This window comes from Callorhinchus milii, unplaced genomic scaffold (genome assembly GCF_018977255.1).
Source record: "Callorhinchus milii isolate IMCB2004 unplaced genomic scaffold, IMCB_Cmil_1.0 Scaffold1, whole genome shotgun sequence".
NCBI classification, from domain to species: domain Eukaryota; kingdom Metazoa; phylum Chordata; class Chondrichthyes; order Chimaeriformes; family Callorhinchidae; genus Callorhinchus; species Callorhinchus milii.
The window spans coordinates 65787348-65806005 of NW_024704742.1; the positions used below are offsets into that span (position 1 = coordinate 65787348).

The window sequence follows — 18658 nt, forward strand, 5'->3', positions numbered from 1 at the left end:
GAGGCTATTTTTAACTCCCAAGACAAAACATTTCTTCAGTTAAGACACTGTTGGGCTACTTAAAGCATGAAAGTTCAGCTTAATTTACATAATTTCCTCTCAACTCCACCGTTATTCCTTCACTTGTAAGCAGACCACAGGCCATGAAAATTGTGAAATTCAAACAATCACTAGTTGATAGCAGGAAGTGTTTTATTTTCATACATCTTCATGTAAGCTAGTGGTTGGGCCAAATTCCCTAACCACAGGTGAAAAATTCAATTCACTACTGAACTGAGTTTAAAAGCAGTGATGCCAATTTGAGTTTATCATTTGTGTGCATTACTATCAGAATGTTGCTTTAACAGAACTATGCTTATGTACACTGTCCTGATTGGTAACTGTTGCATAAGGCTGAGATGATACAATTGGAAAGGGGGAGGTGGGATTTTCTAACCTTTGTGGGTGGTGCCTTCTCTACTATCCCTACTGGTGTATTGGCATAAACTTACGTTTTACCTGACAGTGCCATGGTACAAACTTGCATAAGTCGTATCAATTGGGTCCATAACATTCAATATGACTTATGCAAATATGAGTTACAGGCAAACTTGCATAAAGTTATGTATAAGTCAGATTTTATACGACTGACACATAACCCAGTAAACAAGTATAAGGTCCTCATCCCTAACGTGCACTTATTGTACTTGTATTGCCCGATGCCATGAGAATGGGTCAAAACTAGAGTTCCCTCAAATTTTTTTTGGTTATGCGCAGAATGAATTTGGGCTGTGTGCACCACTGTAAAAAAAATCAAAACTTACTCCGAATAAGTGCACGGCCCACAACAGACTGCTGCACGGCTGCACACCCGCGCAGCTTAGAGGTAACAGTGGTCAAGACCTTGTTTCCCGCACTTGTTTCAATGGAATACACATAACTGCAGCTGGTAAGTGTGCATGCCGTGACGGATCAAGACTTCGAGCACTGCCCTGCTCCATACCCCCCACCCTGTCTGTTCCATCACTTCCTATACCCACCCTCTGGAACTCCATCCTCAGAGCTACTCCATGTCACCCCCTTCAATGCTCGTCTCAACACCATCCTCTTTTGACTGTACCTTCGGTCATCTTCCCATCTCCATCTCTCTCTCTCTCTCTAGTCCAGAGCTCAAGCTCAGGTGTATGCCCTTCACTATCCAGCGCACTGGGGGCATCCTCTTGACGTGAAACACGTTATATAAATGCAATATGTTGTTGTTTGTTTCCCATGCTGGTTTCAAATGGAACACTGCGCATGCATACTTCAATGTAGCTGGTAAGTGCAATAGCGGGGTTACGGGTTAGGAGATGATAAGCATGGGATTCGGGACCAAGAAACCTTTACAATTTAGCTGTTTATCCAACTTATAAAATACAACTAGTCGAAAGAAATTTAAGTATTTTTTGGGCAAAATTGAATGCGACTCGGGTGCATATACGACTTAGGCGATTGTATATGATTTAAAAAAAGACAACTTGTGCAAGTTTTACTGTACATTTGGACCATGGCTCTGTAACAGGGAAGATGCACCAACTATGTTCCTTCTAAACTATACACATTTGGGTTGGACAGTAAACAATATTCACAACTTTTGTTTAAAAAAACAATACCAAAAAATCTGAATATCATGCGCTAAGTTGATATCCCCCAAATCATGTTCCAGTACTAATGCCCACTTGGAACAAGGTTTTAGGTCCAATTCAATATAAAAGACAATGTTAAAAATTAAAAGATTTAAAAAAACATTTTGCTTAGAATATACAACTGAAACATTCAATACCACAGTGACCAACCCTAGATGATGGGAAGGAAAGGGAAATATACAACAGTCTGCTGAGTGGACAAGGTTAAATCTCATACAAGAAAATAACGGGTGGCATACATTCCAATTTAGTCCTGAGATGAAATTTCATTACTAATAAATTTCATTAATCACCCTGAAGGAAACTTTCAAGGTAGTAGCTGCAAGCTACCAAATCAGGGTGTAGGTGATGCCACAAGCAATATGCAAATAATGGAACATGAAAATTATTTATTTTTATCCAACATATGTTGGATAACAAATTTATACCACTGCATTTACAGACACTTGTGGTATAAAATGAAAATATCACTTGTGTAAATCTGAAAGCTGTCATGGGCTGGTCTACTCTTCGACCCTTACTGGAGCTACTGAAGGACGAGAATAAACCAATATATACAAAAAACTAAAGCTAGGGATTGAACCCTGTGAGCGTTGCTTTGAACAAAGCACAATGTCATAATTCATCTCACAGGTTAATAAAAAAAACGTTGGTTTCCTTCTTGTATGATTTTTGCACATTGTTAAAAGCAACATGTTATCCAAAAAATACAAATAAAACCTCTAGAGGAAACATCAACACTAATCCAAAACATTTTCAATTAAAGTGAACATGGTTCACAGTTTGGTACATATCTGACTAAACAGAACTTGTATTTACTGTTATTACAGATGGTTTAAATAAAATTTGTCTGACCAGAACTTTCCAGTAAAAAACCCAAATTGCTGTAATGACTGAGTAACAGCAATACAATTTCAATCCCTGTTTGGACTCATTTGGACAATTCAAACAGCCCTGAAAAAGAGACATTTTAAAACGCTGAACATGAATGATTATCTATGCACTGCCATAAAAACCAGCAGGGTTACAAAAGGTTCTATTAATGCAAACTACACTAACGCATACAAACACAATGAAGAACAACTAATAGTGTCATTTCTTTCAGTATTATATTTCTAACACTTTTAATGACTGATAAATGCTATTAATTTCTAGTTTCAATCTCAATCTGCATTTTGGTTTTTGTAATCTACCCTTTTAAAATGCTTTGATAGGATAGTTTAACCAAACATTCCCAGTGTAAATGTAATGCTGTGTAGTTTTGCTGTCCCGGTGACTGTGAGCTTATGCAGCCACAGTCTTGAGTTATCAGTGCAGACGCAGTTAAGACTGCCGGAGATGGCTCAAGGAATCAAGAATGCTTTTCCTGCAAACGTATCTTGTATAGTAAGTTGTGAGGAGTGTATGTCTGGAGTATTTACCAAAACAATTTCAAATAGTGTTTGCAGTTCAAGTAATTCACTGTGCATTGTAACTGGTTCGATTGCTGGCTTTGCGGTTCTTAAGACTCTGATTTCACTGTGTCCTTCAGAGAAAGGACGGTCTCCATTTTTTTGCATTGTTCCAGAGGTTCTGCTGTGTTGCAGTGGTCATGTTCGGAGCAGCAAGGACGTCCATCTAGTTTGGACTTGAAGACTGTCTCTTTCTGATGGTCCTTGCAGAAAGAGTTGGGGCAGAACTGGCAAAAAACAACAGAAAGCTTTCCGCAGACATCACAGTGGTGCCAGGGGCACTCCCACTTCCCTGAAAGAAGGATGACAGAAGATTAGTCCATAATTGAGTCATGGTTGCTAACAGCAGAACAGGACAGTTCATCAAGTGATTAATATTTTTTGTTTCCAGTCAAAATTACACCTGGATTTTCATTGAGCACCAAAGGTCAATAATTTGTGGTATTCCACAATCCCACTTCCCATGAAAATTGAGTTACTCTCTCCATTACCATGAATTCTGATCTAGTATGGAAACAGTTGCATTTTACAATTCAACACAATGGGAAATGGGAAACTGAGGAGAGAAACATGACCGATCATGCAAATCTATTATAGTTCAGGGATTCTGAGTGTATTTAAATAAACTGATGACCATCATCACAATGTCAAGATCTATTGTACCATATTTACTAAAATAAACAATCAACAAAATAAGGCAACTGAAACATTGCATTTCTATAGCACCTTTCACATCGGGAGGATGTCCCAAGGAATTGGACAGTCAAGGGCTTGTACACCAGCTGGGGGTTGGAATCAAGAGGGAAAAGGAGGTGGGGTAGGATGATGACTGAAGGCACAGTCAAAGCGGAAGGTGTTGAGGCAGGCCTTGAAAGAGGCAAGGGAAGGGACAAGAACATTCTGAGTATGAACTGTATTCCATTTTATTCACCTTACAGTTGTTGAGATTATTTTGAAGATATGTGACAGTTGTGCAGCACTTGGGAGAGATTAGCTGCTTCATAAAACTTAATTGCGTGAATGGACAAACTTAATTAAGCGTGAATAGGATTACTACTGAATTGGAAGAAAATAGTTAACGTTCAATAAGTATGTATCCAATTCTTTCATAGCAAGTTATTTTAGAACTTGGTATATCTGAAACGTAAAGTGTTCTCAGTAGTGTAGCATTACAATGTCAAGATAATGACTCACACATCTCAATAGAATACCTTCCTTACAAAGAATATACAGCACAGAAACAAGCTACTCGGCCCAACCAGGCAGTGCTAGTGTTTATACTCCATGAGTCTTCACCCATTCCTTCTTTCCTCCTATGCTCTTATATTACCCTCTCCCTCATGTGAAGGTCCTCTTGAACACATCTACACTATCTGATTCAACCACCACCTCAGGTTGCGAGTTCCACAATCTTATTACCCTCTGTGTGAAGTAGCTCCTCCTAAATTCTCTTTTAGGTCCCTTAGATATTTGTATCTGGTTACAGACCACCAACCAGTGGAAACAGCCTATCTATGTTAACCTTATCAAACCTTTTTATAATTTTATAAATACTTCTATTGGGTCCTCCCTTAAACGTCTCTTCTATAGTGAAAAAAGACCTAACCAATCCAGTCTATCCTGATAGCAGTAACCTGCCAGCCCTGGTAATAATAATAATAATATTTGCATTTGATATAGCGCTTTTCACGTCTTCTCGACGTCTCAAAGCGCTTCACAGAATAGACTGTAAGGTGAATTGACTGTATATTTGTGGGCGAAACATGGCAGCCAATTGCGCACAGCAGTGTCCCACAAACAGTTGTGGATTGAAAATGACCAACTTATTATTGTTTTATTTTGGAGGGATTATTATTCTGCGGTATCATTCTTGTAAATTCCTGAACTGCATCAACTAAAAATCTGACAACACAAAGATATATGGAGAATTATTCATAGCCAACCAAATTGTTTTGGAGTCTTTTTTACCCTGAAAAAAACTTGTTCCCAGGCTATTAATAATTCTGTGGAAACCCCAGTGGACCTTTTCACCACAGAGAGATCAGATTAGAAACTTCTCTGGGTATCAAAAATTCACCAAATGAGAAAATTGGTCTAAAGTCTAAATCTTATGACTTCACAGCACAATGTGTAGAGCATCAAATATAGCAAAGAACTTTGAGGCTAATCACGGTCAATTTGATATTTTATTGCAAGGTGGTGCAACCTTTTGGCTGCTGAGGGCTGGATGTCATCTTTGAGAAACATCCGCAGGCCACATAAGCAATATTTTTGTCTCCCCTCCAGAAACGTAACATATCCGGGTTTTGGAGGAAGCAGGTCGGCAAAATGAAATGGGTGGGGGGGGCGGATAAAATCAGCTTTTTTTTGTTTTCTTTAAGTGTCAGATCACACTTTTTAAAATGATTTAGTATCCTTGCCTAATCTGAAATGTTAACACTGACACTCTATGGCTGTGAGAGACATTTCACTGTGACAATGTAGTTCAATGCATTTTATATTGTCTCAAGATTCAATTTAAATATATTTAGATTTCACCAAAGCTTTCGACAAATTGCTACCCTGGAGATGGGTCCAGAAAATTGGAAGACGCAGAATGCAGGGGTTGAACTTCTAAAGTGAATAGAAAATTGCCTAAGTAGAATTTACAATTATAGAGCAACTTTCACATCAGGAGGACGTCTCAAAGCAATCCGAGGAAGTCTTTTTCCAATAGTGCCATTGCACATCAGTATGGAAGAAATAACTTTTTTTTGGTCAGCCTAGTGTCTGACACATGCGAAACCCATCACCACGCTTAAGAGTATTCCTGGAAATCCCAGAGATCAATTGTTGGAATGGAATGTGCACTCTCTCCCTGGAGGAACCCATCCTTCTTACATAATTCCGGAAAGTATTAGGTGCAGGGGTAACTGCTGGATTCCAACCAGCTAAAACCGCGTAGCTCACCAGATATTGCTGTTTAGCAAGTTTTCCCGCTGCTTGTCCAGTTAGGACCACCCTACCCGTTAAGAGCTTTGGCTTGCAGGGTTAACAGAAGCTGAGTGGGATGACTCCCTGCCCCCAGTGACTGGTCTGCCCTTCCAGGTCCTGCTCGTCGGCCAGGCTAGCTGGGCTGTCATCAGCAGTGCTCTGGAATACTGTAGACCCTTGGCTCAGGAACTGGACTACCAAGACCACCACAGATTCCGACATTCCATAGCCAAGCATGTCACCTTGGAGCCAGTTCAGCTCCAAGAGACCCCTGAAACAGGCTGTGATGGCTATAAAGAAAATGATCCATATTGCACACAACCCCCCCACCCCATATATTGTTTATATGGAATCATAGAAATTGACAATGCAGGATATCATTCAGCCCATTGAGTCTGCATCATCTCTCAGAGCAAGCTGTTTATTCAATTCTACTGCCCACTTTATCTCCATACCACTTAAAACCTTTTTCTTTCATGTAACCTAACAATATTTTTTTAACACGATAAAAAGAAGCTAGAAATGGGCACTGAATCTCAATAGAGTCATGATGAAGACAATTAATTCCAATTTAATTACTTCAAACAAAGTGGAAGTCTGCTCAGAGAGACAGTGGTGGCAAATTGCACTACCAAAGCCCAAGGGGGAATTAGATAGCCATTTGGCAAATAATTCAAATGAGGGATTTAAGAGCATTGCAGAATTACTGCACTCTTTGCCAGTCAAGGGCATTCCTATTTTTGAATTAGGAGGTCAATAATTTTCTGCAATTATTAGCTCAATAAACCAAAATACTATTAGGTTCTTGACAGTTTGATTAATAGTGATGGAGTGCATATAAAGACACTCATCATCATTGTAGGATGCTGTTAATCAACATTAATGAGACACCGCATCGAGCGGTTATGAACCCACGGCTTCATCAGCATCCCAATCAGACTCAGCTTCTCTCCTCATCTGTCTAACTGAATCTAAGAGAATACTATCATATACTTAGTTTTTCACCAAAAAAGTACCACATGGAGTTAATATTTCATGGATGACTGTTGAATTTAAAAGTTTAAGAATTTACGCAATTAACATTTAAGAGATTACACAGGTTATGAACTGCAGTTACCAAATGGAGGTTTTGTAAGACTGAGACAGGATAGGTGATAAGCCTTCGAACAGATTTTTCTGTCACACAGTACAAGCTGTCCTCCATCTCTGCAGCGAAAACATTCATCTTCATGCTCTTTCCTTCCTTCATGTTTAGTTTTACGTTTTCGGATTTTCTTCTTTCCCCTTTTTCCTTTGTCATCCGAACCATTGCTTGCAGTCTGTAAAATTAAAAACGAAAGTAAATGCATGATTGGTTAGCTAGATTTGGGGTAATAAAACTGGTTTCAAACTAGATTAAAAGTTGACTGACTAAAGAAAGAAATATCCATTAGCCCTGGTTTTCTAATAAGAATCCTTGCATTTGAAATAGTGCCTTTCCCAGCAGAAGGATGTCTCAAAGCAATTCAGAGGGCATAATAATAATAATCCTTGCATTTGATATAGTCCCTTGTTACGTCGTTGAGACGTTTCAAAGCGCTTCAAAGAATATATTGTAAAGTAGATTGACTGTATTTTATGAATGAAAACACAGCGGTCAATTAAGAAGTGTCCCACAAACAGTCGTGGTTTGAATGACCAATTTTATTTTGGGCTGGGGTGGGGTGGGAAGAGAGAAAAGGTTTATTACCCCGGGAAAGTGATCCGCTAGTTCCTAGTTACAACTGGGTTCCTAGTTACTGCTGGGTAAACAGAGCTGTGTGGAATAAGGAAACTCGTTTAAGGATTCGCCCCGCTCGGGAATTGAACCCGGTTCCTCTTGCTTGTGAGGCGAGAGCTCTAACCACTACGCTATAAGACACCTTTACACTGTAAAATGTAGTTACTGTAGATTTTGTAGGCGAATGGGATAGTTCGCACACAGCAATGTTCCCATAAACAGCCATAAAGTGAATGCCCAATTTTATCTGGGGAATTGCTGAGGCAGCAAAAAAGCCCAAATAAGCCAGCGAGAGTCCGAGTGAGGGAGCGAGCCATCCCATTTCCTTCAAGATTTCTTCAATCTTTCTCTAAATCATTTTAGTTGAAGAGATTATCCAGTTCTTTTTATGAACATTTTTAGTTGCACCAACGTAGGCTGTTTCACATGCTCATCATCCTTTCAATACAAAAATCCTGCAATTCCGCTAGTTTATTATTTTGAATACAAACCATCCTGTTCTTCAATTTTATAATAATAATCTTTGCATTTGATATAGCACCTTATCAAGTCTTTGAGATATTTCAAAGCGCTTCACCGAATATACTGTGAAGTGAATTGATTGTATTTTTGTGGGGGAAATGCTGCCGCCAATTGTGCACAGCAGAGTCCCACAGCAGTCGTTAACGTTTAGTTACTTATTGAAGGAATTATTACCCTGGAAAGCGATCCACCTTTCCACATTTGCAGATGTGGAAAGGTGGATCTGCAGCACCACATCTGCAGATAGTCTTCTCATTGCCAAGACAATCCAGGTTGTAATAAGACTAATAACCAAGTTCCTACTTACTAAGGTAAACATAAGCGTGAGGAGTAAGGAAACTTGCCTAAGGTTTTGCTCTGCCCAGGGTCCTCTCACTTGCGAGGCGAGTGCTCTAACCAGTTCTACAGAATTCCAGATTTTGAAACATTAGATGCCAAATTTTCCTCACAGAAGCCATCCTTTAGTTATCGTCCTTTTCAATGAATTAACCCAACATCCTCCATCAGAAGATCACAAGAGAGATTCAGATGAAGGTCTTTCAGACCATTTGCTCTCATCCTTTTGAAAACAAATTAAGTGATCCCAAAACCTAACTAGATTTAAATGTGACGATGGTTTAAAAATTATTCCTGGGTCGAGGAGAGCACAAGTTTCCTCTTTGGCTAATTAGGACCAGAAAAACATGATAAGCAATAAAAAAGTTACAAGGTACCCAAATGACTAAAAAAACACATTTTAAAAGTCTGATTTAAAAAAACTGGAAGAAGGAAATACAATGTACACTTATTATAACGCCTTTCATGTCAGAAGGATGTCAACAAATTCTGTCTGGGCACTAGAGCGGAGGGTGGGATTTGAAGAGGGGAACAGTGACCAAAAGCGTGGTCAGACATATATTTTCCACTTACCTGGAGTAGGTGCTCCACCTACTGGTACATATCGAATGTTCCTCGATTAATGCAAACAATCAAAAAAGACAAATTTTGCCCTATTACTTCCTTATTGTTCATACAGTTATATGCTTTCCTTCCTTACAGAATAATTAAGCATACCTTTGGTCTAACTCCGAGGAATCCACTGCAATTGGGTGCACCACATTTGCAGATAGTCTTCTCGTTGCCAAGACAGTCTAGGTTGTAATTAAAGGTGAGCTCAATCCCTATGAATGACAAATAAATAAAAATATGCATTATAACTGCCACAAACACCTTTTACAATATGAGAAGAATGACTTGGGTGGAAGAACAGACCTTTTATCAAAAATCCGTCCACTTGATATAATAAATCTAAGGTATATCTAAAAACTAAATAGATATTTGTTAGGTCAGGGTATTAAGGGATATGGGGCAAGGGCGGGTAACTGGACTTGAGGTACAGATCAGCCATGATCTTATAAAATGGCGGAACAGGCTCGAGACCTACTCCTGTTTCCTTTATCCTAATCAATGGAAATAAAACAAATAAACAAGACACAAATTGGCTTTACACAGATAACCTCAAGCTAGAAGGAAATAAATACCAAATTCTTACTGAGCATGTTTCTTTACTGTCAGTGTAACACTGCCAGAGTTTTTACAGATTTACTGTTCAGAAAATAGCCTAAAGTGGGAGTGAATCCATTGAGAAATTTAGGAGTCAATTGGTAGTATTTCCACCTCTTGAGTCAGAATGTTGTGAGTTCTAAGGCCCACGTTGAGATGTTCAGCTCATACTCCAGGCCAGTGTTTCTCAAATGCGGTCACATGCATCTCTTGTGGGGCCACAGCAGCCCCAGGGCTATGTGGAGGAACAGTTGTGGAACACAGTGCATGGTAGACCTTGCAGATCGAACGTGCGCGGAGCCCATTACTTCGGAGGAGCTGGCCAGGTTACAGCTCCTAGGGAGCACCGCAAGGGTGGGGGCTGGTTGGGCATGCGTGAGCTCCCTTCCAGTCTCTCAGACTGGTTTGAGAAGGGGAGAGAGGGAGAGAAGAGTAACGCGGATTATGAAAAGTCGCACCGCAGCCGGCAGTATGTGTTGGTGGCTGCATACCAAGATCACCAGATAAATTATTGGTTTAGGCTGACATTGGAATGCAGCACTGTATTGTTGGACATTAAATATAGGTCCCAGACGCCAGTTCAGGTTGGCATTAAAGATCCCATAATAAGAAAAGTAAGTTTTCCCTAGTGACCTGACCAACAAGTCACCACATTAAAAAATTGATCATTCACCATGTGACATTATTGTGTCTAAATCGCCTGCTGCGTTTGGCTACAAATACAGTCACTAATACTTTACAGAAATATACTCTGAAGTGTTTCGGGATGATTTGGTCTGATAAGATTCTATATCAAATGAAGATTTTTTTTTACTGGTACATTGTCTGGAATAGATCTTCTCCACAGTATATTTTGCGAAGTGATAAGGCGCTATATCAAATGCAAGGATTGTTATTATATAACAATATTCCTGACATGAAAGGAACAATACAATAGTAAATTGTACTGTAGTCAGAAAACTGAAAAAGAGAGCTCAAACATGTAATTGAGTGATGTTACTGTACAACGGATGAATTCTCACCAGCTGCAAGTTATTCAACTCAGCCATAAGCCAACAAGGACAACTAGGAGGTGAGAAAGTATGTTCTTCTAGGGAAGGGTAGGGAGGGGGGAAAAACATAGCTTGCAAAAGTTGGCAAGTCCCCTTTGAAATTCAGTGGTAAATCAACTACACACCTCAGGTGTAAAATCAGCAAACTGCATTGATCATACGGACTGCAGTAGATGAGCTATCTTCAATCTGAGTTTGCCTCTGATGTTACCGGTGATACACTAATCACTGATTGTGTTTAATTATTTTTGGAGAGAAACATGATATTCTGGCAAGTGAAGTTTTCAGCAATTGGCTGCACTAAAAACACAGCTGGTGTAAATCTAAGCCTTTAAAGTTTAAAAATCTCTGGTGGCCTGCTCACATTTTAATGATTAACAGAACTGACTACTTTGTCATCTGTGTCCAATCAGTTTAAAATAAAAGAAAATCACACTGTTGGCACTCAGTCAGTGAGCAGTGCCCCATTTGACCACCATGCAAGCAGGTGGTGAAAACATGGCTCCTGCCAAAGCTGGATTTTCGTTTGAAAGATGTGGTGTGGGGATGTTGAGGGTGCATTAACTAAATAGTCTTCAATTTGGTTTAATTATTTAGCTCCTATAAATGTTTCAGTCAAACTAGTTCTTTCTTTACAGCAATGGTATTCCATAGTATTACACAGTGGTGATAAGACTCTAATATTATGATTTTCTAATATAATCCTTGCATTTGATATTGCACCTCATTAAGGTCGGAAGGGTGTCTTGAAGCACTTTACAAGATGAGAATGAATGTTAGTGAATGTACTTTTTAGGCTGAATCAATGTTCCAGTCATGAAATGAATGACCATTTTTTTTAAATCTGGGGGATTATTGGCCAGGATATTAGGGAGAAATTCCTTTATCTTTTTTAAATAACGTCCCCTGAACAGACCGACGAGGCTCAAGTTCAGGATTTCATCTGAAGGATAGCACCTCCGACAATAAAGCTCTCCCAGCACTGCATTGGAGTGAAAGTTCAAAGTCCACACATGGGGCTTCAACCACAACTTTCTGACTCAAAGGTGTGAGTGCTACCAATGGACCCAGGCTGACATCTAATTTTACCTACAATAGAATTTTTTTTCAAAAAAGGTAAGGCAGTTGCTTCATGAATTCCTGGCTCTTTGCCAAATCTCTTAAAACACTAGTAACTGAGGGCATTGTAGCTGGAAATTCCGATCCAATTGAGGCTAAGCCCATTTCCCAATCATTTGCTTCCAACTGGGAAAGACACAATAGATACTACATATTTACTTTCTCGTCCCCTTGCTCTGAGAACTAGTACAGACTCAATGGGCCGAATGGCATCATTCTGCACTAATTTTTATGATTCTATATGGATGGTAAGGGCCTGTAAATTGCACTAGCTTGCTTTTGATCTTCCCGTGGAATGTATTTTGAAGCAGGTGAAGTGAAAAGATCAACAACAAACTATTTGATTTTATAATCCCTACATCTTGGAAGGAGATGGGAAAGTTAATTACTATAGAATTTCTATTACTTAGCAGTCATTTTTTCTCGAATTAAGATAAGCATCATAAGTCAAAAGTAATGTAGTGTGCCTCCACCCAAGCAATCAAAATTTAAGTTACAACTTGTAAAACTATGTAATAAAATTGGATGAGCTCATGTCGACTATAATATCCTACTTGCCAGACTACCCCAGCTCCTCCCTACACAAAGTGCAGACTATTTAGAACTCTGCAGCTTATGTCCTCTCCTTCAACAGATTTCATAAACCCATCACCCCCATCCTCGCTAGATTCCACTAGCTTCGCTCTACCTTTACAGCCTTCTGTGATCCTAGTACCCTGGACGTTCCCTCCATTCAGCAAACATTGGCCTTCCCACGGCCACTCAAACAACAATAAATTGCATTTATGTAGTGCCTATCATGTTGGGAGAACATCCCAAGGCAATCCACCCTACTATTGGTACATAACCGTTCAGTCATTCTGCTGCTGCTCTCTGAAACTGCATCCCACCTGCCTTGCCTTCAAAACCCAGCTTAACCCATCTCTTTAGACTGTGCTTTTGGTGACCTATCGGTCCCTCAACTCTCCACACCACCCCCACCCAAAGGCTCCCAGTCATTTGCATGCAACAACAACAACAACAACAAGATTCCATTTATAAAGCGCCTTTCACGTCACGAGGACGTCCCAATGCAGTGCTTTGAGATGTCCTCTTGATGTGAAAGGCATTATATAGACGTGAATTGTTTGTTAAAATGGATTATGAGGGTCTAATTGCAGGCTTCAAAAACAGATTCCCTTTTGTGAACCCTGAGAGTACCCAGATACATTTTAGACTGACTACGGAAATCCACGCGGAATACTCATACACTTCTGTAAAGTTGGATTGTAGTTAAAGAAGGTTCGTCTCAGGAGAATGGTGCCTCAGCAGAGTTCCTATAGGTCATCTTGAAGCTCATCCAAGTAGTGCAAGATTCACTCCTTACAAAACGTTTTGTGAATCTCACAAATTGCTCTACAATATTTGAAAGATCTGAATTATTATTTATGAGAACATCAATGGTGTAACCTACCTGCTGGAATGTCACAGACAGAAAATAGTCCAACCCGAGTCTCTCCATTCACAGTCCATTTCTGTGTTTCACAGTTGGGCTGACAACTATGGTTCATAAAGCGAGAATAGTTCCCTTTTGGACCAGCATCAATTATTCGGTCCTGAAACAAAGCAAATCATTAAACTATTATTGTAGGACAGTAAGGCTTTAAATAAAGTCTGCAGAACTACCATACAATAGGACAAGTACCTATAATAATAATAATCCTTGCACTTGATATAGCGCTTTTCACGTCGGGAGGACGTCCCAAAGCGCTTCACAGAACACACTGTAAAGTGAATTGACTGTATATTTGTGGGCGAACGCGGCAGCCAATTGCGCACAGCAATGTCCCACAAACAGTCGTGGGTTGAAAATGACCAATTTATTATTGTTTTGGGTTTTGGAGGGATTATTATTAGGCTCTGTGTGGAGTAAGGAAACTTGCCCAAGGTTTCGCCCTCTGCCTGGAATTGAACTCAGGTCTCTCGCTTGCAAAGCGAGTGCTCTAACCACTGAGCTACAGGGCTCCACTAATACTAATAATAATCACTTACAGTGCCTTGGGACGTCCTACCACAGTGAAAGAAGCTATATAAATGCAACTTTTTGTTGTTGTTGGCAAGAGGGACTCTGAATTGTTTTTATCCTACTTGACAACTTTCTCTTCTCCCTTTTCCAGCTTGACTCCCATTTTCCCCTTTTATTGGCTACGTTTTCAAAGTCGTCAATCATCCTCTGGTACCTCTCACAAGTGGCGGCTAGGAATTAAATGTCACCCCTCTATTTTACACCTTAGTAGCATGGTAGCTGAGTCTAATCCTGCCGTCACCCAAAATCCACACACATGCCCTTTCTCTATTACAAGTTGCTTCTTTCTACTTTGGGCTAGATTTTGTTCTTAAACTATTTCAGGGTTAACTAATTTCAATATTGTATTTTTATTAGATTTTTAATTAAGCTACAGTGAGGACGACGAGAAGGAATGAGAAAAGGAAATCTAAAATGAACAATTATCCGTAGAATGCGTTATCTACCTTGTTTTGGTACCTCCATTGCTTTAGACTGCTTTAAGACCCATGCAAATTTGCAGTTAATGTAAACATGTACAGTCTACACAGAGACCAACATGCTGAACTGGGCAGCAGCAGGTACGGTGGGGTACAGGTTTCTTTAGGTAAAACTTTATTTTTTAGTTATTTTAGCTTTCAGCCATAATTGTCTCCACCTCAGTGAGGTTCAGCTCCATATCTGATGTTTCTCTGTAATTAGCATTGAAACCATTAATCCTTAGTTACTATTATTTCCATCCTTTAATGTTTGTGGTCATTTTTTAAGCCCTGTTTATATCTCTATTTGTGCAACATCTAAGCACTTGGTTATACTTTGTTAGTGCATAGGTATATGGGGTATAATGATAATAATAATAATCATCCTTGCATTTGATATAGCGCCTCATCACCTCTTCAAGACGTCTCAAAGCGCTTTATAGAATATACTGTAACGTGAATTGACTTTTTTTTGGTGGGCAAAACACTGCAGTCAATTGCGCCCAGCAGTGTCCCACAAGCAGTCATGGATTGAAGTGACCAATGGAAGGTGCTATACAAATGCACCTGAAAGGTGCTATACAAATGTAATTTTGTATTGTACTCCCATTATGCTACTGGAAAGCAATTACCTAACAAAATTTTTTACTTAAGTACAGTATAAAATAATTTTAGATACCTTTTAGATACCTTGGAATAAGATCTGGGCCAATATTGATCTTTCAAAACTTTATAATAATAATCCTTGCTTTTGATATAGCGCCTAATCACATCTTGGAGACGACTGAAAGCACTTCACATGTAAAGTAAATTGATTGTATATATTTGTGGGTGAAATGCAGCAGCCAATTGCACACAGCAGTGTCCCACAAACAATCATGGATTGAAGTGACCAATTTTTTTTAAAAAAAAGGAATTATTACTCCTGGAAAAGTGATCCGCCAATCGACTAACAAGGGTTTCTACTTACTGATAGGTAAACAAAGACTTTAGCACCAATACAATCAATTACAACAACACCGTGCACTTATATAGTGCCCTCTGCTGAGGGTAGTGTCTCAGCGTGCTTAACAGTGGTGGAACCTGACTCCAAACCGGGGGGAGTGGGGGGGGGGGCGTACGCACGGTTGAAGAGGAAGGTTTTTAGGCGGGACTTGAAAAAGAGGAGAGACGGGGCAAGGAGGAGGGAGTCAGGGAGAATGTTCCAGAGTTTCGGGGTGTAGTGGCTGAGAGTTAAACCTCCGATGGTGGGGCAGAGGGTGAGAGGGCTGAGCAGGAGGCTGTTGTGAGTCGAGCGGAGGCGCCGGGTGGTGGATTGGAGAGTGAGGAGGTCGGAGAGGTAGGGACGTGTCAGAGAGAAGGGATTTGAACACGAGTGTGAGGATCTTGAAGTTGATGATGGGGAGCCAGTGGAGCCTGTCCAGAACTGGGGTGCCCCACAGGTGATGGGGCGGGGGCAGGAGGAGAAACCATTTGCCAAGATGAAATGGAGGCGGTTGATTAAGTAGGACTCAAACCAGGCAAGTGTGGTCCCACTGAGGTGGATGAGGGAGGAGAGGCGGTGGAGGAGAATGGCGTGGTTGACTGTGTCGAACGTGGCAGAGTCCAGGAGGACGAGGAGCCAGAGAGAGCTCTGGTCAGATAAGAGAGGACGTTGTTTGTGACTTTGATAAGCGCTGTCTCTGTGCTGTGGGCAGGGTGGAAACCAGACTGCAGGGACTCGAGGAGGGAGTGGAGGGAGAGATGTGACCAAAGTTGACCTACAACAATGCGTTCCAAGACCTTAGCAAGAAAGGGTAGGTTGGAAATGGGATGGTAGTGTGAGAGATTAGAGGGATCGAGGGTGGTTTTTGAGGAGGGGTGTGTTAACAGCGGTTTTCAGGGGGAGTGGAACAGAGTCTGAGGAGAGTGGCTGGTTGACCGTGTCGGCCAGCAGGGGGAGAAAAGGAGTTGAGTGACTAGCAGCTGGGTGGGGAGAGGGTCGAGGCAGCAGGTTGTGAACTTCATCTGGGTGATTGAGGTTGATTGGGAGGAGGGAGAAATGAGGGCAAAGGAGTGTAAGGAGGGAGGAGTGGCAGGAGCCGTGGCAGAGGGAGAAGGGGGCGTGGATGGTCTGAGTGGGGTGGAAGGAGACATGGGAGAGGTGGGGGGGGGGGGAAAGGACGATGCAGCCAAGCAGATGTTTTCAATCTTTGAAGTAAAGAAGTCTAAGATCTCTGACTGTGAGGAGGGGGCTTGAGGATGTGCATGGAGGAGGTGATGGATTGTAAAGAAAATATTCAACAAATCCAAACCATTCTCTCACTTTAAAATAATCACTTGCTTAAATTCCCCCATCCAAATAATTTGATGGAAGTTAACTTAATGTAAGATTGAATTTTTTCTCTCCAATACCTTATCAAGAGTGAGCATGTAGAAATTGGCGATATCATGTTCCTGGGCAAATCGAATTCTTGCTCGGCACTCATCCTCGTCAATCACTTCTCCAATGTACTCATTTACAAATACTCCCTGGAGGAATCAAAACATGCACTGATGGAACATTTTCAAGCAAGAAAAAGCCATTTTCACATTTCAAAACCTTTTTTTTNAGATTGTTCATTAGAATAGCATACTTCCAATCCCAAATAGCTGCCCTTCCAGATATGCTACAAGTCATTCCCCACCTAATGGCAGTAATTCGAGGGCATCAATTTATGATAATTAGTAAACATGCAAGTAGAGGAGGTTTCGAGAATTTTTAACACAGAAGTTATAATATGGAATGCCTACCAGAAGCGGTGATTGAGGCAGAATCATATTAGCTTTTAAGAATACCTTAAAAGAATCAGCTCTAGGGGTTTGGGGCAAGGCCATGTAAACAAGAATTAAAGGATTGTTTTGGAGTGAACTGGCACAGAAATGATGGATTGAATGGCCTCTGTGTGCCATCAAATCCTATGGTTTTACTGATCCTCTTCCAGATCTCTCCCACTGTTATTCTGTAACTCTAATAGTTACTGTGTCAAAATACAGAAATTCATCAATAATTTTTTATCTTATAGGAAGCACCTAAAGAGGCATATCAAAAAAGTTGGACACTGCAGTTTTCAACTGACGTCCTAACAGTATGATATTGCATTTCAGGGGCATCAGGAAAGCAGTACCGTTGGGACTGCCTCATATTGATGCTGCTTGATTAAGCAATTTCTGGGTAGAGAAAACATTATGAAAAATACTGAAAACAATTTAATAGTGTTCCAATTATTCTTCACTAATCTTTGTAGCCCATGGGAGTTGAGTGACTTAGGGTAACACAAGAAAATAGTTATAGCTGATAAATGGCATGATCATGATCATAAATACACTTAAAGAGAAAAGGAAAAAAAGGAAAGTGCAACAATTACTTACCTTTTTTATACCTGTCTTTGAAATCAGGCCCCAACCCTTTCCAACAGTTTTGACAACCTGAGTTTCAGGGTATTGACGTTTGGTAAAGCACTGGTTTTGGCATTGTCCAGCAGCTGGGCAGACAGATGGATGACATTCATACATTAACATTCTGTTCAGACACTCTGAATCCAGGCCACATGGGTTGTCATCAGTAGGCTTACAGTTGCACCTTGGGATCTCTGAAATATCAGCTGTGTATATCTGCACTCTTCCAAAAGATTTATTGATCTTTTGAAGCCAAAGAAGAAAATAATTAAAAACTCATCGAAACTCAAAAATAGAAGTAATTTATAGTGTTGAAATGAATGCACAATTAACCAATTTGAATACAATAGCTTTATTCACATATAGTATACAATTATATGTAACTCGTTTTCACTTTTTTTAACAATACCTTTTCATAAAGAACATGCTAAAATACAACACAACATTATAAAGGGGGAATATGTAAAACATTTATCTATACACCTTTTCAGAACTCACTCATCAGAAGTAACTGAAGTGCGAGCAAGCTAAGAGGACAGGATCAGCTCCATTAAAAAAAAATCTTGCCAATATTCACGCACCAGTACAATGGCCAGATGGTATACTTCTGTGCTCAAATATCTATGATTCTATTCG

The 18658-nt window shown here is 40.2% G+C and overlaps 1 protein-coding gene across 6 annotated transcripts in view; it reads right to left on the reverse strand.

Moving 5' to 3' along the window:
• Nucleotides 1-2821: 2821 nt before the first annotated feature.
• nsd2 (nuclear receptor binding SET domain protein 2) overlaps nt 2822-18658 on the reverse strand; it is a 53929-nt gene continuing 38092 nt past the window's right edge. For all 6 annotated transcript variants that reach the window (XM_042343152.1, XM_007900386.2, XM_007900388.2 and 3 more), the window contains 6 exons: nt 17996-18265; nt 17000-17116; nt 13536-13677; nt 9423-9529; nt 7206-7407; nt 2822-3407 (listed from right to left, as the gene is read on the reverse strand). In XM_042343152.1, the coding sequence (XP_042199086.1) occupies nt 3166-3407; nt 7206-7407; nt 9423-9529; nt 13536-13677; nt 17000-17116; nt 17996-18265 (1080 nt within the window). In that variant the 3' untranslated portion in view covers nt 2822-3165. The remainder of the gene's footprint in view (nt 3408-7205; nt 7408-9422; nt 9530-13535; nt 13678-16999; nt 17117-17995; nt 18266-18658) is intronic.